This window comes from Capra hircus, chromosome 11 (assembly GCF_001704415.2).
Source record: "Capra hircus breed San Clemente chromosome 11, ASM170441v1, whole genome shotgun sequence".
Lineage (NCBI taxonomy): Eukaryota > Metazoa > Chordata > Mammalia > Artiodactyla > Bovidae > Capra > Capra hircus.
In genome coordinates this window covers 14,403,396-14,430,912 of record NC_030818.1, presented here as the reverse complement: position 1 = coordinate 14,430,912, position 27,517 = coordinate 14,403,396, and the positions used below count along the sequence as shown (strand labels likewise).

The following is a 27,517-nucleotide window of genomic DNA, read 5'->3' as shown; positions in this document are numbered from 1 at the left end:
AGAAATGTTCAAATAAATGCCATGGAAAGAATAATCAAATAACTATTTGTATACAGTATTTGATCTAGTTTAAAATGTCATCACTTTTAAGATTTCGGTTATTGATATGCCGCTAATTTCATGAAAACTGCCATTTAAATGATCTTATCACTTAGAATATTCATATTAGAATTCATATTTTTCTTCTGATGAGGACTTTTAAAATCTACGCTTACCAAGTTTCAGATGTTCATATAGTATTATTAACTATAACATTAACTATAGAACTGTGTTAGCTACAGAATTCACATTTTTATGTTAGAATATTTACATTAGAATTTAGACTTTTTGTACTCTGTACCAGTAAAAGCATTGGTGATATAGAGTGATATTGTTTGTTTTTAAGGAGAGTGCTTCACTATTGGTTCTGTGATTTCAGTTTTTTTGTTTGTTACACATCTTGGATACAATAATTTTCCACAGCATGGATTAAGGCATAGGACAGAAAAAGAAGGGCTAAAACTTTCATCTGTATTACTAAAGTGCTCGTAGGTATTTTGTAAGGTGGGTTTTATTAACTTTGTTTTTATGGATGACAGATGATAGTTTAAGTAACCTGCTGCAGGTAGCAGAGATGGATTTTCTTTCTTTTTTTGACAGTTTTATTGAAGCTTGAAGTATGAATTTATATCCTATAAAATTTTTGATGAGTTTATAGATTTGTGCAGACATTTTCACAATCTAGTTTTTTTAAAAAGAATATTTTGTTTATTTTTATTTATTTATTTGGCTGGACTGGATCTTAGTTATGGCATGTAGGATCTTTAGCTGCAGCATATGGGATCTAGTTTTTTAACCAGGGATCAAACCTGGGCTCCCTGCATTGGGCACATGGAGTCTTAGCCCCTAGACCACTAGGGAAGTCCCTCACAATCTAGTTTTAACATTTTTATCACCCAAAAAAGAGACCTTGTGTTCATTTGAGGACAATTTCTGCTTCTATTCTCAACCTCAGGTACCCATTACCTTCTTTCTCTGTAGATTTGTATTTTTTGGAAATTTTAAATAAATGGAATCATACAATATGTAGTCCTTTGTGTCGGTCCTTTTTCACTTAGCATACTGTTCTTGAGATTCATCCACGTTGCATTGTGTATTAACGGTTCATTCGTTTTTTATTGCCAAGTGGATATTCCATTGTATGACTGTGCCCCATTTTGTTTAACCATTCACCAGTTGATGGGCATTTGGATCATCTTCATTTTTGGCTGTTAGGAATAATGTTATAAACATTCTTGTACAAGTCTTTATATGAATATATGTTTTCATTTCTCTTGAATAGGTACTTGTGAATGGAATTGCTGAGTCATATGATAAGTCTGTGTTTTTCATAGTGATGGGACCATTTTATATTCTAGGGTACAAAGCATGAGGGTTCTGTTTCTCCATATTCTGGCCAATACCTGGTATTGTCAGTCTTTACATTACAACCCTTCTGACAGATGTGTAGTGTAAGCTGACTGTGGTGTTAGTTTGCCATCTCCCCAGTGACTTGTGAAGTTGAGCAACTTTTCATATGATAGTCATTTGTGTATCTTCTTTTGTGAAATGTCTGTTCATATATTTTGCCCTAGTTTTAATTTGATAATTTATCTTTTTACTTAGTTATGAGAGATTTTTGTATTCTGGACATAAGTTTTTTATTGATATGCCAAGATTTCTTCCCATGGTATATCTTATCTGTTTGTTTTCTTAATGGTGTTTATTGAAGAGCAAATGTTCTTGATGGATTCAATTTCTTTATTTGTTTTTTTTTCTTGTATGGATTACACTTTTGATATCAAGAAATCTTTGCCTAATCTAGGGTTACATAGATTTTCTCTTCTTGAACATGGTCAGCAAACACAATCTGCAGACCATATCTAGCTGACAGCTTGTTACTGTAATGTTTTATCAGAGCATAGACACACCCATTCATTTACCTATTGACTATGGCTGCTTTCTCTTTACTGTAGCAGTTGAGAAGTTGCTAAAAAGATTGTATAGCCCAGAAAACCTAGTATGGCCCATTTCAAAAGATGTTTGCTGAACCCTGTTCTCTTAAGTGTTACAATTTTAGCTTATAATATAGTTGTGTCTGTGATCCAGTTTGTGTATGGTACGAGGTAAAGGTCTGACTTCACTTTTTGTCCTATGGATTATGCAATTATCCCAGTACTATCCGTTGAAAAGACTATCCTGTAGGTAATGAGTCATTGTCTTTTTGCTGCTTTCACGATTTTCTCTTTGTCTTTGGTTTTCGTCAGTTCGTTGTGCTGTATCTAGGTTGGAAATCTTTTTATACTTACCTACTTTGGGTTGTTGAGTGTTTTTGATCTCTAGATAAATGTTTCATGAAACTTGGAAAGTTTTCAGCCATTATTTTTTCTGATTTTTTTCCTGTAACTTTTGTGGGACTCTCATTGTGTGCATCCTATTGTATTTGATGTTGTGAACACGTCTCCACTGTTCTATTCATTTTTCTTCAGTCTTTTTTTTCCTCTGTTCTTCAGATTGGATAACTTATTTTGTCTTTAATTTTACTGATTCTTTATGTAATATTGATTCTCCTCTTCAGACCATATAGTGAATTTTTCATTTCAGTTATACTTTTCAACTCTAAAATTTCCCTTTGGTTCTTTTTAATGGTTTATGTTTCTTTGTTGATATTTGCTGTAGTCATTGTATATATGTATACATTAAACTTTTTAAAGCATAGTTTCCTTTATTTCTTTTAACATATTTATAATAACTTTAGGGGCTTCCCAGGTGATGCTAGTGGTAAAGAATCTGCCTGCCAGTGTAGTAGATGCGGGTTCAATTCCTGGGTCAGGAAGATCCCCGGGAGTAGGAAAAGATACCCTACTCCAGTATTCTTGCCTGGAAAATTCCATGGACAGAGAAGCCTGGTGGGCTACAGTCCATGGGGCTGCAAAGAGTCGGACACGACTGAGTGAGCACATAATAACTTTAAAATCTGTCTGCTGACTCTAATATCCAGTTCCACTTGAATACAGCTTCTGCTAGCTCTCTCCTTGCTCCCAAGAATGGGTTACAGTTTCCTTGTTCTTTGGCTCTGAATTTTTTTTTCTTTGAAACTGAACCTTTACATAGTACAGTATATTATAGCAACTTTATTGTAACTTTATCAATTTTTTTCTTCCGATGATAGTGGTGATGCTTTCATTCATGCATGCATTTATTTTGGGCTGTCCTGGGTCTTCCTTGCTCTATTAGTCACAGCAGACAGGGGCTGCTCTTTGTTGTGGTGCATGGGCTTCTCACTGCAGTGGTTTCTCTTGTGGAGCATAGGCTCTAGGGTTTGCAGGCTTCAGTAGTTGCAGCTCCCAGGCTGCTGGGCACGGGCTCAGTAGTTGTGGCACACAAACTTAGTTGCTCTGAGGCATGTGGGATCTTCCTGGACCAGCTTTTGAACCTCCTGCATTGACAGGTGGATTCTTTACCACTGAGCTTCCAGGGAAGCCCTCATTTTTTTAAAAAGGTACCTTTCATAGACTCTGTCTGCAGAATCTTTGTTCCAGTGTTTGGCTATTGATGAATCTCCTCAGCTTTTAAAACATTCTTACTTGTTTTCACCTCGACTTTCTAGAGTTCTCCCTGGTGTCTGCACTGCTTGGTGCTAGCTACTGTTTGTTTGGAAGTTGTGTTTAAATGCCTTGGGCCTATATAGCTTTCACCGTGTGCTGGTGGGTTGTGAGTGTTTTGGGGAGAACATTAGAAGTTTTCAAGTTTGCCTCTTTTTCTTTCTCTTGGGTCTTCTCTGGTCTCCCAGTGCTTGTACGCATCCCTTGTTTCCAGGCAGCCAGGGATGTGTAAGAGCTTATTGTCCCTCAGGTCTCCACTCGCCTTTGTGCTTGCTCTCATCCTCCCGGTTCCCTGGCATTTGGGTGGAGCTTCAGCCTTCTGGACCTCCCCTGCATACATGTGCTGCCTCCTGTTCAGCCAGGGCATCTTCTCAGAATTTGTGAATTTATCCTGTCCCTCCCTATATGGCTCTTTCCTTCGTAGGACCTCCCTATTAGATTTCTAGGTAGTCCTCAGGTTTGCGGCTTGGCTCAAATGGTGTGGTCATTTCAGGCTACAAAAGTGGCAGGATTTTCTGTTTCCTGTTGGGTGTGGGTATTCTGCTCTCTGCCCCAAGCCAAAGACAGGCTCCTTCAACAGCAAAGCTGTTGGTTTTTCATGGCCAGCCTCACCTTGCATTTACCATAATGTTGAAGGAGGGAGGATTGAGGCAGTTCCTGGTAAGGTGCCAGGCTTGCACTGTTCTTCTCAAAAACGTTATTTTTCAGGAATTAACTCTTCTCATTGTATTTTTTGGCCTTTGCTTGATTTTCAGAGCACAAAATGGTTGTTTTTTGGACAGTTTTATAATTGTTCTTTGAGGGCAAGATTTTATACTCTTTCGCTAGGGAAGACCAGCTTCACAACTTGGATTCTGGACTTTTTATAGGAATGTCACATTTCAAAGCCAAATGCTGTCTTCTTTGATTTATGCTTTGTGGGGATAGAGAACAGTAGTAACAATAATTTTTCAAAAAGCGAAATGGCAAAGAGGTAGATGGATGAATCTTAATTCAAAGGTTGGATTTCTCAGTAGTATGAGACTTTTACCCCTGTATAGATAGCTCAAACTGAGGTTAACTGAGTGGTTTGGTGGCTCTTAGAGAGTAGACTTGTGATGCTTCTTCAGAGTAAATTAACACTGACAAAGTACTTTTCTTACAGTATTCCTCACTTTTTAACAGTTTTATGAATTAGATATTGTAATTATGATCATTTTACAAATAAGATAAATTTTTAGGTTAGTAACTTACCTTTGCAATCAACATTTGTTTGTATGTGATAGAGATAGTACTTGAACCCATTTCTTCTGACTTCTTGTTTTTTTTATACTCTGCTTCCCTACTGTTTCATTTTAATGATCTTAGTGTTTTTATTTATGTAGGTAGTACTTGAAGTTAGAACAACTCATAACAATCTTCTTGAATTTTTTGCTAGAGTACAAATTCTTTTCTTTCATATGATAATCACTCTTACCTTACTGAAAAGCCCCTATTCATTCACGCAGTTGTGAAGCACAGTGGTAAGAATCATAGAAAGAGATATCCCATGGCAGCTTCCTCTGCCAGCTTCCTGTTTTTTTCTTACTCCATAGATGCAGATTCTGCCCAAGAAGCCCCTGCATTGCAGAGGGACTGGAGATCTGTATGATCTGTTTATTTCGCAATTGACAAGGGTAAGGGGGCCTTTTTGGGGGAGGCGCTTGGGTGCCCTGAATTTAGCTTTATGAAGCTGAGCTAACATTTATTTTGGTAATACTTAAACCTAGTTTTTGTTTTTTTTTTTTACAGACCCTTCTATAAATTCTGTTTGTCCTATATCAATTAAGTGCCAGATTATCATATTAAAAACCATTTATCATAAGATTTTTTTTTTTATCCTGTTCAGAACAAGTCAGACAAGCATGAGTCATGTTTCTACAATGTCAAATCTGGGGTCATTTAGAATATAAATAATATTGGATATATGTAAGTTAAATTTCACTACAATGAAAAAATTTAAAGGTCTGTTTCTATAGCCCGTCACGGTTATTCTTAATTTGCTTTGTTCCTTTTCCATAAATCTTTCAATCTGTAGAGTGAAAAAGGGACTTGTAAATATGCTATAGACATTGTGGATGGGCGTGGTATCTTTTTCTTGCTGCCAGAAATTAATACCTATTTCCTTGAATTCTATGTCCATCCTAGATGCCAGTGAAATTTGAGTTGTATCTTCAGACTGTCCTATATCTGTTTAATTAGTTTAGGTGTGAGGTGCAGCTGGTGAATCTTTTGGGAGCCAAGATAAGTTTTGTGGGTCTCAGTTGGCAGGTTTATAGAGCTAGTGCCAGAAATGGTGGTGTTTACAATCAGAATTAAATTAAGTAAGGAAAAATTTAATGCTCTTTTAAACTGCAGAAGCATTGGGCAGAGATGATTGTAGCTTTTCTGGGTAGTTGAGAAGATTGATGATAGTGATTTCATGAGCTTACTTTTATATTTGATGTTATTGTTAGTAGTAAAATAGCTTCGTTTACCAAGCTGCTTTATCTAAAGAACTAGTGTACATTTCTTTAATTTACATAGATATTTTTAATATTCTGTACTTCTCATTTTTAAATGGTTTTCTTTAAATATTAATTTATAGATTTTAAGGATTCAACAACATTATGTATATTATCCATACCACTGTTAATAAATGTTCCACTTTTTAGTGCCAAGCATTGGAAATCTATTTTTATTATATTTCTTAAATGACTTTTTTTTCCCTTTCTGTTTTCTTTAAGCCATAAGGATGAGTTTACCATTATTCCTGTATTGGTTGGAGCTCTGAGTGAGTCAAAAGAACAGGAATTCGGAAAACTCTTCAGTAAATACCTAGCGGATCCTAGTAATCTCTTTGTGGTTTCTTCTGATTTCTGCCATTGGGGTAAGTTCTAGATTTTAACATTTCATGGTAGAAATTATGTACTTGTGGTTAAAGGTATCTTTTCATTCTAAGCTCTGATCTTCAGTTATTTATCACTTTCCTTGGAAAGTTACACTTTTAGCAATAATATATAAAGGTGAATGAAAAACTCTTGGTCATTTAAAAAGGATGAGACTGTAATAGGGGATTATGGATACATTTCCAAAGGCGACTGGTATAATTGGATTCACACTGTGAGGGCATCCTTGCTTAGACACTTAGGTTAGTAGGAGTTAAGATCTTTTAACCCCATTTCTAGGTAGAGCTGTGTGATAGATTCTCTGAAGTTAGTGTTTGGCAGATAAAACAGATGTTCTTTAGAACGAAGAAGAGCACTGTGTGCTATGCCAGTCTTGCTCCACATTTTTTTCTTGTAATTAGTCCTTTCTACTTTCTTTTTTTGCCTTTGGTGCTTAATTTTTGCCCATAGTTGCCTCCGAAGATTATACCTCCAAAGTATCCTCCAAAGATTGTAACATGTTAGCTATTAGCACTGTGGTCTTCACTGGTTCATAAGGATAAGAACTTCAAAGAGATTTTTATTATTATTGTGAATTAAAAAAAATAAAGAAGCTTCACAGCGAATAGATCATAAAGGAAGTGAGATGTTTATGGATGCCTCTTTTGGTTGAATTTTTTTTCTTGAATTCTTCGGATACAGTTTGTTCTATTTACCCATTACTGTGATAGAATGTTTCTAAATCCTATTCGTTTTAGGACACTCTTTGACTTATTGATTTAATGGTTTAAGGATGCCAATATCTGTTCATTCTTCAGCTGTTTCTTTGATTATGGTGAAAACATAAGGCTCAACACCATAAATTTTAAGCTACATAATGGCCAGAAAAACACCTTTAATGAGCTATAGGGAACCCTGGCCTTTACACGTCTTGTCATCGATTGCCAGTGTTGGTTCTACGTTTATCAGGCCTAGATAGGCTGGTTTCTTCCTCTCTTACATCATGCTGCACTGTGTGTGGCCTTGAGATTTCAGTTCAAGAGAAACATTCTCCCTAATGGTATAGATAAATATTTTGTTATCACTGATTTCTCAGCTGGGGCTGATTATCCCCGCAGGAGACATTTGGAAAAGCCTGGAGACAGTTCTGGTCCTCATAGCTGGAGTGGGAAGGAGGTGGGGATGCTATTGGCATCTAATGAGTAGAGTCCAGCAAAGCTGTTAGGTAAACATCCTATAATGTGCAGGATTATCTTGTCCACATGTCGATAGTGCTGAGGTTGAAAGCCCTGGTTTAGGGTACGCAGGTAGCTCTGTCTGCTACCTCGCCAAATTCCTTAAGAGGCTCTCAGGGTTCTTTAATAACAAATTCTATTTGCTAGTTGGTTTGCTACCTCTGGCAGAAGTTATTTTTTATGGATATAAGTGTATTACTTAGATCTGAAAGGGTTCTTTTCTTGGGGATTTTGAAGTTTAGTAATAAAACTGGGAAGTATCATTATTGGGGGGGGGGAAGCTATTTTTCTTAGTATTATGAATAAAGCATGTTTTAGAAATTTAAAGTTCCTAAAGCATGTGTCCCTTCCTCTTCACTTTTAAGGCTCTTTGAATTGTTTAAAATCACTTCGTGATTTAAATAATTCACTTCCCTGATATGATAGTATTCTTCAGGGCCTAGACTCTCCCTCAATGTTGATATAGTACAACCACAACATAAATCTCTAAAAGACGAGTAGATGTTTTAATGTTGCTTTTGTGTGAACTCATCCTTTTTTACCTCATTGGTGATTATAAAGCAAATCCTAGTCCGCTACTGTGTTTAAGTAGAATGTAGAGAGAGAAAAACAAATTTGGTTTATATCTATTTAAATCTTCAGAAAATTATTTAGGCCATTTAGTCTACTAATTTCTTGAAAATTTTGGCATTTAAATTGCAGGATTGAATTTTCTGGTTATAATTAGAAAAAAGAAGTCAAACTTTCCAGTCTGGTAAATGTTAGCTATTGGAATTGTCAAGAGACTAAAACATATTTATATTTACATTTAGTGGTTAAGTAATAGAACCTTTCCAAGTGTTTATTTTTTCAGTATAACTGTCACTAATAATGCTCATTAAATGCCTACTTTGCACTTATGGAAAGCAGTATACTAATATTTGTTAGGAAATTTGATGGAGGTTTGAGAGTAAGTGGAAAGAGTTACATGGACACTATTCCAAAATTGGTAGACTCCTTTCTACAATGCAATAGTGACTGCCATTCTTGTAAAGTAAGCTTTATTTTCTCCTTTACATGCCTATTGAGATAATATAAACCATTGGCTAGTTATGGGTTAAATTGTGTTTACTTACAGAAATTAAATTTCATATTTTTCAAATTCATGCTCTAGTGGCGCTGGTCCTCTTTCCTATGTGAATGAACAGGAATTTCCATCTCAAAAATATAGCCTTTTCTCATGACTACAGTACTTAGTTTCTTCTTCTTGTTTTAATGATACTATGCGGATTGATTTTATCATGCTTAAGTAATGATAACACTGAATTCAGAATCATTTCACAGGAAAGATTAATTTTCTCATGTACTTAGAGATCTTAAAAGTTTCATTGAGTTAGGCTCTTAACACACTTCACATTTCTGAATAGCTTGGTTTTTTTTTTTTTTAAGAGAAGTCACTTGATTATGGTAGTTGACCAATTGCTCAGATATATACAGTGGGATTTTTTGTTGTTGTTGTTAAATAATATGTTAGAGTACTGGCAGTAACGACATCTTTATTTCTAGCGGGTGTTTCTCTTTATATTCAGTCCAGGTTCTGTGAAAAATAAAATGAAAAACTTGATGATAGAGACAGTTGAGAGACCTACATGTGTGTAACTGGAAGGATTTTGCCTTGTCAACCTTATTTGTTAGCCAATGTCCATTATAAAAATTAATTTTTTAAAGGGGTGTTTTGCTTTAAAGAGATTCATCTTTCTGATCCCACTTAGCTCTTGTTTAGACTTGAAAGAGATATTGGAGAAAGAAGAAAATAGATTAAAATACTCTCAATTTTTCTTTTTGGGTGAGACAAGCAAAGGGACAGTTTGGAACCTAGATTCTATTGTGCCCTGTCTTTCTGTCCCCTCATTTGAATCTCCCTGCTTTTTGGGAGCCCCAAATGGTGTTTCTCTGATAACATTTGAATATCAGGAAGAGTAACAGAAGCGAAAGGACACTTGCTGCTCGAATCTGACTTTTACCACGGTTAAATGATGCTGTCCCCACACATTGTGCACTTACTCACCAAGTCCGCATCCTGTTGGATGGCTCCATTATGGAGAATTTTGTCTGTGGTCAGGACTTTTTAGTTTTTCTAGTTAGTAGAATTTGTATTCTGTTTTCCTGAGTTTTATTTTTTTTCTTTTCCATATATTCTGTTAATACTTGCTTTTTCCTGATCATCCCAAACTTTATACTTTCAAATGTAGATTATTGACAGCTTTCATTAACATAACTTTCAGTTAACTTCTGAGAAGTTTCTAAATGAAACTGGATTTAACAGAAGTTGATTCTTTAAAGTGGATTCACACTTCTGTTTATTAAATAATTTTCCTTTTAAATGATAGTTTTAATTTCAAATCAGTTTCAATAAATTTATTTGGTAAAAGTTAATGATAAATTATTTTGTTAAAATGTGAATAAGGTTTATACTACAGTCACTTCAGCAGGTTTGGATTTTTATCTGTAAACTTGCATTTGTATATTTACATAATTTTTAATAAATATGTGTCACTTCTTAAAATTGGCATTTCTAGTTTGATATGTATTAGTATATGATTATTCATATTCTTCTCCCTTTCTGTTGTTAGTCTCTTGGGTATTACTATTTTCTAAATATTTAAATTGATTTAAGTTAGCTAATTCCTGAAATATATCTTATTCAAGATATTATATTTGTCTTCACAAATATTGGTACATAGTGATTTCACATTTTTAGGGTTTTGATCTTTTGCAAGTTTGAGATAAAGCCAGTACTTTTACATTATAACTAAGACTTCAGAATGAAAGGACTATAGTATTTTGCTTATAAAAATGAATACCTTATTTGATGCTACTTAGATAATATTTTCTTTATGAAACATTTTTTCTTTGGTAGTGATTTCAGTTAAATGTCCCTAGTTTAGGTCCTTAGTGTAGAATGGTCTAATAGTCTTATCTCACAGGTGTTGTGAGGTTGAACTCAAATATTTAAACATATAAAGTGATTAAGTAAATGTATAATAGTACAGTTTTTCCTGGACATATGTCTGGAAGTCTGTCTTACTCACTGATCTTTTGGGGGCTTTATAGAACAACTTTCCAAGCTCATTGTTTATTTCTGCAATCTAGTATATAGCTTAATGTTGAGATGGTTAATATTTTTTTTTACTTTCTGTTTTGAGGTATTTCAAAAGTAGTGTTGGTTCTTGTACCATTCATTGTTATGTTTGTCCTCATTAGTTGATTGTTGTGTGTTAAACAGACATCCCTGGAGCTTATTCTCCACACTCTGTGAATCCACTCATTAATCACCAGTCACCTTTGGAGATGGGAAAATTACTTACCTGTATTTCTTTTTCTCAGAAAGCGTGCTCTGGAATGGATTCACAAATGAGCTACCCTCCTTCCCTCAAAGAGTAAGGTTTCTGCTTTACAGGATTTTTTTCTTGGGTTATTTTTCCTCTCATCTTTTGAATTTGAAAAGAACTGAGGGAAGGCACCTGAAGAAACTACTGACATACTCACTAGGGGAGTTCCAAAGCTTGTGCTGCCCCTAGGGGCAGTATCAATGGCTCTTAAAGCTAGAAAGCTCATACTTGGAGTTGAAACAGGGGCTCAAAGAATCCATTTTCCCAGTGTACCTTCTGAAAGGATAAGTTTCAGGTAAGTAATTTTCTCTTACTATGTGATATGCTTAATTCATACTTATATACAAGTTCACACGTCCAGTTCTCCAGGCATATAGGCAGCCGTATTTGTTCACTTTAGATGCATAAGCTTTACTGAATGTTAGAAATACTGTAAAGCAAAACTGATAAGATACATGAAATCATAATATATTTTAAATGAACAATATTTGAAGGTGCATTAATGAGCAATGTATTGTATTAGTGTCGTTTCTTTTATTTCTTAGTAAATAAAATCTTGACAAACTTTATTTTTAATAATTAGAAGCAAAAAAATCTTTTCAATTCAAATTCCAAATGGTGTTTAAGTAAACTTGTTATGTGTGTGTACCCATGTGCTTTCACATGTATATGCATACATACGTATGTACATATTAATGCATTTAGGTTAGGATAATGGCAACTGTTTACTTTAAATTTGATGCTTTCTCCAAGTATATTGACCAGAATGAATTACTGAAGTAATTTTGGAATGTTTATATAGTTAAATTATCATGAGACAGTTTGAGCTGTTACAAGTAAGATGCTTTTTTCAATGTAGTAGCTATAGACGTGTGAATTTAGCTTCTTAACAAATTCTTCAGTGCGTATCAAATATTTCTACTCAGTTCTTCAGCTACTAAATTTGAGATGGCTACTGAAACATAGCAAAAAGTAGATAACAAAATATTAAAACATTTGCTCATTGATTTTCTTTGTATTTTGTCGTTCTTACTAAATCACATGTTGATTTAGTATTTTAACTTATTTTAAACATTGGGTGTACTTCTGTCTTCAGAAGTAGTTTTTAAGTGAAAGTTACATTAAAAATGGTCCATATGAATAAGATAGCATTTTAAAATATAGTTACACTTTTGACGTATGATTAGGGCAGGTTTAACCAACTTCAGCAATTTGAAACAGGAGCTCTAAAATTGAAAATAAGTAGAAAAGACTTCTGAATAGCAAATGTCACAAAGTACACACATTTTTCTCTGCACTTGAGAGTGGCCATCTTGAGATAAGACAATTATGTCCCAGTAACAGGGATTATTGACAACTAAAACTAACAGTTATTGTCAGAAGTAAGAAAAAGAGAATGTATTAGTGAAAACCTGAAGCAGCTCAGGTTCAAAGAATATTCATCTTGATTTCATCCAAGAATATTACTCTAATTACAGTGACAGTGAGTTAGAATTTTCTTGTCCAGGATTGTTTATTTGTTTGTTTATTCATTTCACAGACGATGTGAGGCAGCTTTATCAAAAGAACTTTGCAATAAAAGTAGAAATTTAGTACCAGGGAATTGAATCACTAAGTTATAATGATAGACTTTAGATTTGGCTTTGAACCTTCTGAGAGCAGCCTGGCAAATAGGAAAAATAGAGTAAATTATGTAACGCGTGTTAGGTAGGAGTAAGTACATATATTCTTTAAAGGAAAACAAAGCTGTACCTAACTCTTAAGTTTTGAAGGAAATGTCTGATGAATTGTTTAAAATAGAGATATTGTGTGATAGAGTTGTCACTGTTTAAGAATTTTTTTAGTTCAACAACTGTAATAGATCTGATAGTTATAGCAACATACAGTAATCTCCAGTGTTTACCAGAAAAGGTTGTTAATATTCAAAATGCAGGTAATTGTCTCAGAACCCTATTGCTTGATTCTAGGATATCATGAATTGTAAGATGCAGTATTGATTTAATAATGGTGCTTGGTGGGGAAGTGGGGGGAAATAAGAATTGCCACATTGAGTGGTTGTACATGTTAATGTATGTGAAAAGTTAATATGTGAAAGCTAAGGAAATATGGTATATTGTAGAAAGGTGACTATCAGAGATGAGTAGCATCAACAAGTTAATGAAATGTTAAAAACTGTAATGTGTAGTTTCAAAAAGGACATCCAAAGGGTTTTATAATTTTACGTAGCTCGTGATCTGTAAGATGATATTTTTTAGTGAGATAAATAGAAAACTTAAAAATCATAATTATCTAGTCAAAGAAACCCATCTTCTCAGATGCGAGGATAATAGTTGGCTATGTGAGCTTTGCTGTAAAATTTCAGCACAAAGACGCATGGTATGTGTGTACATGATTAGTGTACTCTAATGCCTTCAGAATTGCACTTTGGTGCATCTTTGAAAATAAGGAATATAAAAATAATGAATCCTTGAAAATAAAGGCATTGCTGAAAAACAAGTTTTGATATATCTGAAATACAACATAATCAGTTGAATAATAATCTGTAATTAATTATGAATATGTTTAACTTTTGGCTTTTATATGAACATAGTAGGAAGCAAAATTCACTTCCTGAGCCTTTTGTTTCTCCCTTCTTAAACTTCTTCCATTTACCCTCTTTTTCTTTGGAGAATAACTAAGCATTGATTGTTCTGTGCTTGAACCCTTACTGAGACTTTATTGTCAGAGTAGAACTACTTGTTAAATTTATACTTTTGTGTATCCTACTTAAAGGCACTTGTATTAATTGTTTTCTAACATTTGCAACAATGACATAAATTTTAAAATTTAGATCATAAAAATTATACAAGCCACATATATCTCTGACTTACTTTTTTTTATTTTCTATAGTAGAGATTAAATCTTTGCATTTGTACAACAAAAGCCAACCTTTCATTGGTTTGTTATACTGAGATAGTTTCCTTAAGCCAGTCTTCTTGAATCATGTTCTTTGGGTTTACTTTCCATTATAGACCGATATAATATGTTTTAACAATGCTTCTAACTTTTAAACTGTTTTTCCTTAGTCTTTTGTATTGCTTGTGACTTTAAGGTTTTACAGTTTGAAATAGTTTTTAACCTTGTAAAACACTGATGATATATCATTTCTTTATTACCTTCCCAAATATGCCTTTTATTTTTACATACAAGGGCTCTTGGGAATCATTCTCTCAGAGGCTTAAGCTGTGCTTTGCCTTCCATGAGAACTGAAATTATTTGGTAAGCGCTTGCTTTCTTTTTAGCTTCTAATTTTTCCCTATTTTATTTTGTACATGATATTTGTTTCAAGGTCAAAGGTTCCGTTACAGTTACTATGATGAATCCCAGGGGGAGATTTATAGATCCATTGAACATCTAGATAAAATGGTAAGTCCTTCAGGTGTGGGGTTTTACTGCTCTAAGATTTTTTTCTTTAATTTCAGATTAGTGACTCAAGACTTATTATGTTAAGGTATACAATGGGCTGATAATTCTTTCCCTATCTTTAAATGTGCAAAATATATATTGTAATCATGTGATATTGATTATAAAATAATCCCTGTTCTATTAGTAGAGATTTCCTTCATCTTAATTTTATTTGATTAATTAATTATACTTTGAATAGATACAGATTTTAGATACTGTTTGGGGAATGTCTTGGATTTAGGGACAGTAGGATACTAATGCAATTACTTACTGTTAAGCAGAAGCAACCATAGTAAATTCTAAGTTTATTTTATTACTTAATTCTATTTTTTGGCCATTTGGGTTTTTCTTAAATGGAATTTGGATTCATTTTAAATTAGAATTTTAAAACATTATTGTATTCTTTACTAGCCCAGGAATACAGTAGATATTGATCCTGCAGTCAAAACTGCAGATATTGTCAAAATCTGCAGTCAAAATATCCTGCAGATCTTGAGTCAAAACCTGCAGTCAATATATCCTGCAGGTCTTGAGTCAAAACCTCAAGTTTTCCTTGAGGTAGGGTGGTCAGAGTACTTGCTTTAATATTTAATATTTAGTATTTAATATTTTAGATAATATTTGATATTTTAGAGACATGCAGATCATTTTGGTATCGACTCATAATGGAATATTAAATCTAGCAAATATATCACTAATTTTTTCTGATCTTCAACAGATTGTTTCAGTTTTATAGTCCTCAATTTGTCTCTCTAAGATGAGAGACTTGGAGAGACTTAGTCTCTAAATTATCTTTAAACTCTTATCAACCTTTCCCTCCGTAATCTTAAAATCAATTTGGCCAGTTTGTGATAAGCTTTATTGGGTATGTTTTAATATAAGAATATTTGGTCTAAAATAGAAAAACATTTTAGTAAGGATTTTGGATCTGAAGCTATAAGTAGATTATATTGAGTAGTATTATTTTATTAAAAGCCAAATGGAATAAATGCAGTTACTCAGGAGATTCTATCATATTTAAATTTATCATGTTACTTTAAATCCGATTATGGCCTAATACTTTTGCCTTTGAAATTTTGTTTGAATTTTAATTCACTGACTTTTTTTTTGGCCTTATTATATTGTCATGTCGGTCAATTAATTCTTTTCTGGCTACTATTCTAATCTTGCTGTTCTGAGGTTTAGTTCTCAGTTGCCTCAGAAAACTTTTCCGGTTCTATGTCATTTATTTTCTTCATAAAAGCAAATGGTTATTGAGTGTCTACTGTATTCTAATACTATATGAAGTATTGAAGATACTAAGAAGAGAAAGCATGATCTCTGATTTAATTGATCCTACAGTATCATCATCTAGTAGACTTAGAAAAGAAGCCATTACAATATAGAGATGTAAGGTGTTTAGGAGGCATTTTGGACACACCGGTCTCCTTACCGTTCCCCAGTGATGCCATACATGTGTCCCAGCTTAGAGCTTGTGCCCTTTGCACTGGACTGTCTCACTTACTTTATGACTGCTTGGTTTTCACCCTCCCAGTGAGGCCTGCTGGCACATCTTACACTCCACCCTTTCAGCATCCACAGTCCACCTTACTTTTCCTCTAAAAAACTAAACGTTTCACTTATTTATTATGTAAGGATATATGTTTTCTTTACGAATGTATCCAAAGTGCTTAGACTAGCTGTTGAAACGTAGGTAGGGGCCCAGCAAATAGTTTTCAAATGATTGAGTTGGTGAATATAATCTTTCTGTGTACATAATTAAATTAAACAAATACCCTAATTGTAATCTGAGGAAGAAATAAAAGGAAAAGTAATTTATAGTAAATTAATATATGTTTGATAATGTACATGCCCAGGTACCAACTCTATTCGAGGAGACAGTGGAGTAGTTAGATACTTAGAGAGTATCATTAATTCAACAGCTATACACAAACATCTATTTAAAGATGTTTATATTTGTGACTTACATTACCAAGTTACATGGGTGAATGAATAATTCATCAATTCTAAAATGGTGAATAATTCTTAGGAAAACTGTAAATTTAACAAAGTATAGTTTTCCCTCACTTTATATGATAGTTTATTTTTGGGAAATCTATTGTGTATTAAAATCATGCAAAACATCTTTGTGTTTGTATGTAAAATGGTGTTAAGAGTATAGATAATTATAAGCAGGTTTTTTCTCATATATGGACATATGAAAGTGTTAAGGGATAAGAGCAGTTCCTTGTGTGTGGAACTGTCCTGTATTGCAGGACAGTCAGCATCTCTGGTTGTCACCCACTAAATCCCCCAGTAGTATCTTCTGGTTATTGGCACAACCCAGAAATATGCCCTGGGTTGGGAAGATATCCTAAAATAGGAAATGGCAACCCACTCCAGTATTCTTGCCTGGAGAATTCCATGGACAGAGGAGCCTGGCCGGCTATAGGACTGCGAAGAGTTGGACATGATGGAGCATTTGAGCATCTAGAAGTATGCCCACAATTTTCCACTAAGCCCCTGTGGTGAACAGTTATTCTAAGACCTTTCCATGATGTGCTCAATCATGTCTGACTCTTTGCAGCCCTATGGACTGTAGCCTGCTAGGTTTCTCTGTCCATGGGATTTTTCCAGGCAAGAATACTGGAGTGGGTTGCCATTTCCTCTTCAAGGGGATCTTCCCTTCCAGGGAAGATCTTCCCGGCCCAGGGATCAAACCTGCATTGGCAGACAGATTCCTTACTACTGAGTGATCTGGGAATCTACCATTGTAAGACCTTTTGTTGTTCCGTCACACAGTGTAAAATCTTACCCTGTTCTATTTTTCTTCTTAGTACTTATTACTGTGTGACTTAATATTTGTTGATTTGTTGGTAAAAACCTCCTCTATTAGATTGTAAGCTTCATGAGATCAAGATCTTTATTTTGTATCACCCTGTTTCTGGTACTCGGTATGTGTATCTGTCAAATCAATGGCTAAGTGGATGAGAGAGAGTGAGAAATTATGCTAGAGAATCTAGAACAGGCTGTTTAAAGGATATCAAATAGGAAAGTGATAAAAGAAGACTGTATGTGAATAGATCATATAGCTGTACTGCAGCAAATGGGTTGGACGTAGGCCAGAGGAGAAATGAGTAGACTAGTTTGATTATCCAAGTGAGACATGGTAATTTGGTTGGGTTGGTGATGGGGGAGAGAGGGACAGAGTGGATGTGTCCAGTATATTTTAGAGACATACTGATGATAAAACTCGGAGGAGAAGGAAGTATCAAGGGTAATTCCTTCCAGGAAATACAGCAAATTAGTGAATACAGCAAAAAAGAGGCAGACTCACAGATACAGGGAACAGACCAGTGGTTACCAGTGGGGAGGGGGTGAGGGGCGACATAGGTTGGGGAGTGGGAGGTATAAACTATAGGGTGTAAGATAGGCCTATAAGGATGTATTGTACAACATGGGGAATAGAGTTAGTATTTTGTAATAATTGTATATGGGATGTAATTTATAAAAAAATCTTTTAAAAATTAAAAAAAAAAGATGTTTCCTAATTTTCTGGCTTATGCTGCTGGCTATATCTTCATTCTATTCACTTAGGTCAGAATCACAAGGTGATAGGACTAGTTTTTTTTTACAAGGTAGGGTGATCATAAATTCAAATATTAGGGATATGTTATATTTGCTATAACAAATAGCAAGGCATCCAAGTGGAGATATCAGGCAAGTAGGCATTTGGATTTTCTTTTCACCAAATATTTTTGAGTGCATTTAAAGTTCTAGGCACTGGTGAAAATAAGGCAATAAATAAGCTCACTTGATCTCACAGAAATTTTATTCTATCTGGAGGAGACGCATATTTTTTTTTTTAAAGAGTTAAGAATGTACTATATAAGTCAGTTTTCAAAAGTGATGTGTGCTATGCAGAAAATATTAACAGGGTTTTGTAAAAGCATATAATTCTAAGCTGCTTTAGATTGAATGCTTGGAAAAAGACTTCCTGAGGAGGAACATTAAATTGAGTTATAAATGATAAGAAGGAACAAACTCAGTAGATCAGAGGGAAGAACATTCTAGACAAAACTGCCATTGTGACAGCCTTATGATGGGAAGAGGTCAGGGTTATAGGGATAAGAATGATACAGCTCAGGTAAGAGAGGTGGGCAGGGGATCAGGAAATGTAGGGCTTTAACTTCCAGGATAGGAAATTTATGTGAATACAGTGGGAAGTGAAATGATGGAATAATAAAATAATTATTTTAAAGGTTGCTTTGCTGGTTGTATAGAGAATGGATTCTGCAAAAGGATCAGGAGTAGTAACAGTGGGCATTGGCAGGAGTTTGGGGGAGAGATGCTAGTAATTTGAACCAGGGTGGTATTAGTGAAGATGGAAAGAAGTTCATAGATTTGAGTTCTTGTATTCAACAGAGCTTTGCTAATGGATTAACTGTATTGGTTTGGAGCTCAGAGAAGAGATCTGGAGTAAGTTTGGGAGTTCTCAACAGGTAGTTGTTAATCAAAGCCAAGGCAGAGATGGGATTGTCTACTGCAGTAATTCCCAACCCCGTCTTTACAACTGAAATCACTTGTGGAACTCTCTCAAAATAGACTTGCCCATACCTGCCCCTGGGGATCCCCTTTTAATAATATGGAGAGAGTCCAAACAACTGTATTCCAAAACCATCTTTGAAGGTGAGTTGGAGCTAGCCTATTATGGACTCTGATCTGTTGAAATAGAATTTCCTATTCATTTTCTTTCCCTTTGTTTTCTACTCAGCTATGTAAATAATCTGTGGACTTTAATCAGATAGCATTTAATTTTGCAAATGTAAGAATTCATCAATCAATGAATTGATGCTTTTAGCACAAGGGAAATGTCCTCAAAACATTGGTTTACCTGGTATTCTGAAGTTACTGAATATAATAGCATCATTTGGAATTTTCTAGAATAGAGGACATATTTAAGTAATATTATTGTTCTCTGTGTATGTTGTATATTACAGACATCTATATTTAACATTTCTTTTAGCCTGCCTTTTAACTTTGTTGATTTTTAGGTTATATTAAAAGGACTAGCTTTGTCTTTCTTGATGTGTATGATCAGTTGGATAACTAGACCCTGGTTACTTACTTTGAGGAAGAGCAAGAAGAGTCACATTTACCCATTGGCATGATTCTTGTAACTTCTGAAATTTTTTGCCTCTTCTGCTCACTTCTTAGGCTTTGAAACTTTCAGAAATTTTTGTTCAGTAGAACCAATAAGCTTTAGGTTGAATTCCAAATCTACCTTACTTTACATGTCCAAAATTATCGGAGGTTAGCTTTAAAATTTTTATTTAAATAGCCTGGAATATAATTTCAGAATAAATATTGAATATTTGCTTCATTTTAATATGCTTGAATTTAATAGTTGATATAATATTTGACTTGAACTTGATTTTTGTGGTCCATTTATTGAAACACTTCTGTAATATATGTCTATATAATTTTGAAAGGACTCTTAAGTGTTTGTTTTTTTTTTTTAATTGGCATGCTGTTAATTCAAGTTATAAATCCATTCTGGGAGTTAGAATAAATGGGTTAAAATAACAAGAATAGCTAGCTCTATACATATACTTATGTATATAAGATTTTATACATGTAAGTATATTTATACACTCACTATTATGCCAGCTCTTATGCAGTGTGTTTTCTTAATTGATTTATGTGACCAAATGGTGAATATCCTACTGTATATTCCTTTTTATGAGTATCGTTTTATGTTGTAAATAGTTTCTTTAAGAATTAATATCATAATTTCTATATATCAATCTTTTCAGAGCAGAATATAGTAGGATACTTCTATACGCGTATTGCAAAAATGTTAGCAATTCTGAATTGTAATTATACCTTTGGAAAGTTTGATAGAGTGAAAAGATTATTTTTAAGTATAAAATTATAAAATTTTAGATTTTTGGGGAAAGTTATGTTAAGTTTTGGTGCCTTTTTTGTTATCAGAAGAGTCTTTTTAAACGTAGTTAATAAATGTTAGAAAATAAAGTTTTTAGGCTCCAAAATCAAAATTGCTGATTTTTGATGGGAGAAATTTTATGTCTAGCATTTGGATATCTTGGAAATTAATTATGTGAAGAAAACACATAAGGAAAGAAAAATATATAGGAAAACAAGCTGAATCTTTCAAATGTTGTAGTTTGGAGAAAAAAAGTAACTAGTTGTAAGAGATGTAGATTCTGAAAGCCTTACAATGTTACTGACTACTGGCCATGTGTTTTGGTAATTAGTATGTTGCAATTTCAGTTTGTATAGTGACCAAAGCAGAGCACATTTTAAGATGTTGATTCTGTGAACCTTTTAGATTACATACTTGGAACAGCAGCCACATTTATACATGTTTTATATATATTTGATTGCAGGTTATTTTTCCATACTGCTTTTGATGTAGACCGGTGTTTCCTTATGGCTACTGGCATTTATGATTTGGCAGAGAGAATCTGAAAATGTCATTGTAGTCATCTTTTTAACTTCTTTTTCTTCCAGATTTATAATAGTCACTTTATTTACTTTGAACTTTAACTTCTTTTCTTCCTGTTAGTCTTTTGAAAGTGAAATTGTTCATATTTGTCTCCTCACATTTCTTTCTCTTGAACTTAGCCTGGTGGTTTCTTTAGTAGTTGCTGCTAGTTTTACAATATCTTCCTTAAGGTAGCTATTTATTAGTACATTTGTTCTTAGCACTGCTATGTTTAGAGTGTTTTTTTCCCCCCCAAAACTTCTTTCATTATAAGATTTTATCTTGGTACCTCTTAAAGAAACTAGAATATTTCCTTTTCCTACCTCATCTTCCTAAATGTGTGCCCATCTCTCCAACATAAATGTGTATCCTTATTTAAAAAAATAAGGCCACAGTCTTAATGATATGATAATGTAGTTTTAGTTATGTGTTAATAATGGAAAGATATGGTTCAGTTCTTATTTCTCAAAGACTTCTAAAAATGTTTTGCTACTCTTTTTGGTGTTTGTTTCTTTAGAGGGAGATTATTTCTAGGTAATAGTATTTAAAATTAAATAAAATTTATGTAATTTATTATATATAGGTAGACTTTTAAAAAGGGAAGACCTTTGTTATCTTATTAGAGTTCTGAATTTGCAGCTCTGCTAGGTGAACTGCCTGTTCAGTTTAGGATGACCAGGTAGGATTTGACATTACAAACGTTCAGTTATTACTTGGAGAGTCAGCACAATGATAGATTCCCTTTGCTCTTCTTCCCTTCGAGGTAGGAAGTTAGCTTTCAATCTGAGGATTTCTTGCCAAAGCTGCTAAATTCCTCAGAAACTCATATGGTCATTGTGATGGGTAGGCAATTGGTGTTTATAATGTCTTCTTGTATCTTAGAACTGAATGGGTAGTGACCCACTTCACTGCTTCCTATTAGATTAAGTTCAAATTCTCAGTATACCAGGCCCTACCAAGGTTTCTGTCACCTGGACATTAGATTTACTGATCATCTCTTCCAGTATTTTAAGAAATAGAAGACTTCTTTAGGCATATTTGGGAAGTACTTTTGTTTTTCATCTTTTTGGAATTTGGGCAGTAGCATCAAACTGGCATTTTTTATCTTCTTTGGATTTTGGTAATAGTAGTTTCAGAATTGTTAGAATCAAAACATAAATATATACAAAAGTTTATTTGTCACTGTTCTGTGTTAATTAATGGGTGTTCCATTTTGCAGTTGTACTAATCATTTTTATTGTTTTTGCATACTTTATGAATTTTCTAGTTGGAGAGGTTCACTCATGAGAAATGCCTTAATTTTTCTATCCCTTATTTGTAAAAAGGCATACCTCTTAACTGTTGTATTTGTCAGAGAATTGAGTATAATAAAATTGATTCTTGCCCTGGTAGGTACACAGTGCACTTCAGGGAATTAAAATTTTAAATTTAATCTCTTAACTTCCATTACCTCAATTTTTTGCTTTCTGGATTGTAATTTAACTATTGTATCTTCATTTTGAACACTTTATTTAGTAATGTCTTCTTTACATTTATAATTTTATATTTTCTGTGTGAAATTTCTTGGCCACTTGCTTTGAATTCTTTGTCTTCTACAAATGTGATAATTAGTTTTCTCTTTGAGTTATTCATGTTTATATATATATATATATGATACATTTATTCACAGAGTGCTTTGAGATTTTAATATTAAGGTACACATTGTACCTTTAATGTTACATAATTCATTACAAAGTGGAATTTGATTTAGGGTAAGCTGTCCTAGACTTCATCCAGGAGTTTTGAAAATTCTTTTACAAGATGTATACCCTTTGTAGCTATGTGCGAGTATTAAAGATTTATTGATATTTCTCTTGTTATTCTGTATGATGTAGAGTAAGTAAGTGAGAAGGAGCCTAGAATTAGAAATTTAGAGACATGCTTTTAACCTTTTTAATGTATAGTTTCTTCATCTTTAGGGAGTTAGACCTTGATTATTTATATTTATGGAATAGATTTATAATTCCATCTTGGTATTATTATTTGCTTTAGAAACATATTGAGTGATTTTCTATGTACCAAAATCATAATACTAATCGTTTATCTTAGGTTTAACTTTTAAATTAGTTCATATTTCTCTCTAGGAGAATGTTGACCTGGAAGTCACCTAGTTGACAGGAGAAAACCAACTTAGCATTAAACACTGGTTGTGGATAAATTTGAGAGTGGCTAATTGATGTGCAAGAAGTTGGAAGTTGACTACACACACATAGGCTTATCTTTCAGATATATTTGTAAAAAATATGATAATGTTTATGAAAAACTTGGATATTCTGGTGAAAGATTCTTTATAAAATTAAATTTTGATTTAAATGTTGCCACTGCAATATTTGTACTATGTCACTTGCTAACTGCTATCATTTTCCAGATGAGTGTTCATCTGATTACTGTAGATACTTTTACATTGTGCTTGTTAAAATATGTTGAAATACAATTAAAAAACACACAAATTATGTTAAAAAAAGACACAATTATGTCACTTGATTCATTAATTAACCACAATTTACATTTCTCCCAGAGGATATTAATCCAGTTTATTGAACATAAGTATAAAGTATTTTACCTGGGTAAGAAAATAAGGTGAGGTAGTTAGTGAATGAATGAATTTAGAATCATTGGTTTATTTGCTTGATTCAGATGAGTTAAAGTTGCTCTATATTGAAGTATTATGAACACATTTGAAGGCATTTGCAGAATACAGAATTAAGTGTAAACAAATGTCCAAATCAGAGGTCATTTCAATAGTAGTCTAAAAAATTTTTGATTCTCAGTTAAAATTTTGAAAACAAAACATTCTAGTTTAAGAGAGAGAGAACTTTTATTTTTTCAGCTTGTTTGTAAAGACCTATTTTGCTTAAGCTTTTATCAGTCTGTTATGAGCTTTAAATTGATTAAAAATATATTAACTATTTTCTTAGTTTGTGGTATCATTTATCACATACCTAAATAATCACTGATAATTAAAATGCCTTACACACTGTTGATATTTATGTATATGTAATGGAAGTAGTAAAATTATAATCAGCTCGTGATTATGTCAGTGGTATGAGTTATATAACAGACATGAGAAAAATAACCATATATCAAATCTAATTTTAGATTTTGTATGAAAATTTTCACAACAGGTTTACTTGTATAAATCTTGTGTGTATACACACATATGAAAAATATAAAATCCTGAAATGTTTGAGGATTTGTGAGCTGAGTGACAACTGGGAAACGTGGTGTAGAAACATCCCAGGAGGTTAGAGAAAACTAAACTGGGGATTAAATGTTTTTGTTAATAAAATGTGTGTATTGTTGAGAGTTCACTGTGATGAGATTATCTTGGATAAATGAGTGAAGTATCAACTTCACTAAGTAATGTGTTTTCTTTATTGAAAAATTATGTTCATTAGCTTTAAGTAGCTGTTTTAAAATGTAATTAAATTTAATTAGGAAATAATAAGTTGTCCTATTTTCTTTTTCTTTCATTCTTTTTTTTTTTTTTTAGGGTATGAGTATTATAGAACAATTAGATCCTGTATCTTTTAGCAATTACTTGAAGAAATACCATAATACTATATGTGGAAGACATCCCATTGGGGTGTTATTAAATGTGAGTATCCTTAGGAAGCCTTTTTAAAAAAAAAAAAAATTTAATGTTATTATGTTTTGGAATATCTTAATTGATACCATCTGTGACAGCTTATTAGCTTTAGTTTTAGGTATATGTAATAAATTTTCTTTCTAGTACCTTTAAGATAATTTAAATTTTATTGTTTTGGTTTTTAAGGTTATTTATCACTGTATGACTGGCCAAGACTTTCTTTCAAATAAAGAGAGTTTTTTAGAGTTGAAACCCATTTTTTCCTCTTGACTCTTAGCCAGTTCCAGTATGCTCTTTACAAATATAAACCAAAGTAAACATGGTCTTACTAATTTTGGGGTTTTACTTAGTGTTCTTGACTCCATGAAAAATAAGTGGAAGATTCTGTGCTGGAGTTTTAGATATTGATAATTTAATAAAGCAAGGCAAATGGTATGTTTTTCTTCTTATAACAAAGACAATAGTATTTCATTTAAAGACTGGTAAAGAGGCAGAAGTTTTTGATTAACTGGACTTTCTAAAGAGAAAATAACATTAATTTTTTCCCTAATAAAACCGAAATTGGAAGAAAATGTGAGACTCAAAAAGAAGAAAATGTGTACTCAGGAATAGGAAGAGGAAGGAATAATGGGCTCATTGTTCGGAGAGGTAGAGAAATCATGGAATTGGTAATGTAGTCTAGAATAGTCTAGGGTAGAAACCTGAAAGTCTAGCATTACTGTACTGTAATTTGAAAGATAGTACACTGAGGATTTTTAGGAAAGGTCTCCTCTTAAGCAGTATTGACTGTAAGAGCCTGTTAAAGGCTTAAATTGATCTTTGAAATTTAAACAAGACTAATCTATACTAATTTACTAAAGTTTGAATTGAATCAAATAAAACTTCACTAAGTAAAATTTTAGTAAAATAAATGATGAACCAATTTGCAGTTAGATTAAATTACACCTCTTAGATTTGGTACTGAACTTATATACGTTTAAAATTTAATCAATGTCAGACAAAGAAAAGACTCCCAACATTTCAAGATGAAAGTGGGCAAGATTTGGTTTAGAGAATAGAGAGAAAAATACTGTGCTTTAAAATTTTTTAAGTGGCTTTATTAAATACAGGGAGGGATAAAGTGGAAGATGACTGATGTTTATCAAGAAGCTAGATTAGGATATGTTCTTTGAGAGAATAAAATAAAGAATCCTTTCTTTTTCCTGTTTAATGTGAGGTGATGAAAAATCCAAGAAACGTAGAGTGGGAGGGATCTAGGCTTCGTTTGTGAAGTGAACAAAGTTAAGCTACGGGTGCGTTCAGAGAGTGCTCACTTTTTTATGTGATGTCTGTCATAACCAGTTTTTTTCTTTTCCTAGGCTATCACAGAGCTGCAGAAGAATGGAATGAATATGAGCTTTTCCTTTTTGAATTATGCCCAGTCCAGCCAGTGTAGAAACTGGCAAGACAGTTCAGTGAGTTATGCAGCTGGAGCACTCACGGTTCACTGAAGCTCTGAATCCTCAGGAATGCCATCTGCACATACTCATACTCTGTCCAGGGTCCCAGCCTAACCCTTACCAAGATACTGGTCCTGGTTTGGGGGGATTCTGAAACCTCAAACTAATAGAACTTTCTTCTCTTCTTTTCTAGTAGGTGTAGTCCTTCCTTAATTTCAACTCATTAAAAAAATGCTTTATAGTTTAGAGCAGTGGAAGGAACGCTGGCATCAAAATATTTTGATCAAAAAAAAAAAAAAAAACAGGCAATGTAAAGGCACAGTTGTGGCAGTCAGTTTTTTGAAAGTAACTTGTGAAGCATTTACCATATCCTAATTTGCACTCTTTGCAGACTTGTGCACATATACTCTGCTTTCAGAATAGTTTTGCAAATTGTACACAAACAAACAAAAAGGGTGGAAGCTTTTTAATAAAGAAGTTGCATTTATAAATGATCTGTATTAGAATATAAAATTCTCCAGTTATAGTCAATTACTACCCATATTGTACAACAGATACCTTCTATTTTAGTTGCTAATAAAGGGCTACACAACTCAAAATAGTCTGATTTAAACTTATTGCTCTGTGGTACATATGAAAATTGTTTTTTATTAGTTCCATTTCAGAATTTTTATGTTAAAAGTGGTAAACTTTAGTTCTTATGTAAAAGTATGTTAGGATGTATTTTTATATTTTACATATTTATGTGATTTTTTTTATCACAGATAATAGAGTCATATTTTAAAGTTAGTTTTTAAAATTACATACAGTTTGCCTTTTTATGTGTGACATCACTTTGTGTCATGACTATATTATAATACAATATAAATTCAAGATTGGTAAAGAACACAGATGTAGTTCCGTAATTCTCAGATAGTGTTTGATAGGCAGTAGTCTGCAAATGAGGAAACAATGAAGAATGTTCTTAGTGTTTCTCAAGTCATTGCAGACCATACACTGCTGCTATGCTTTTTTAGTGCTCCAAGCAGTTTGACTGTCTTACTTGAATTTTTAGCAAGAAGTCATTAACAATAACAACAGAAAACCACTGGATTTTCTTATAGTTCTGCAGTGTTTTTTGTCATGATTTTTGGTGCGGCTCTTCCAACTAAAATAATGGTATGGTGTTGTATTTCTTTAGCCTAGATCAATCCTAGTCACTTTGGCAAAAAAAAAAATGTAACCCAATTAGTTAATTATTGGCCATGATGTATGTACTAGATTATACCTATTTTAATATACACTGGGTATTTATATCACATTGGAGAGCATTTATATCTTCAATGTTATGCCAGAATAGCACAATTTTTAGATGCCTTGCACCAATTTTATTTAAAGATTTGCATTTCTTACTAAATACCAACTT

At 33.2% G+C, this 27,517-nt stretch overlaps 1 protein-coding gene across 2 annotated transcripts in view; it reads left to right on the top strand.

Annotated features, from left to right (window-relative positions):
* MEMO1 (mediator of cell motility 1) overlaps positions 1-26,713 on the top strand; it is a 111,523-nt gene extending 84,810 nt beyond the window's left edge. Inside the window, exons 7-10 of one of the 2 annotated variants that reach the window (XM_018055087.1) lie at positions 6,368-6,510; positions 14,443-14,519; positions 24,578-24,682; positions 26,032-26,713. In XM_018055087.1, coding sequence (XP_017910576.1) covers positions 6,368-6,510; positions 14,443-14,519; positions 24,578-24,682; positions 26,032-26,163 — 457 coding nt within the window. In that variant the 3' untranslated portion in view covers positions 26,164-26,713. The remainder of the gene's footprint in view (positions 1-6,367; positions 6,511-14,442; positions 14,520-24,577; positions 24,683-26,031) is intronic. The other variant, XM_018055088.1, reaches the window with a different exon arrangement.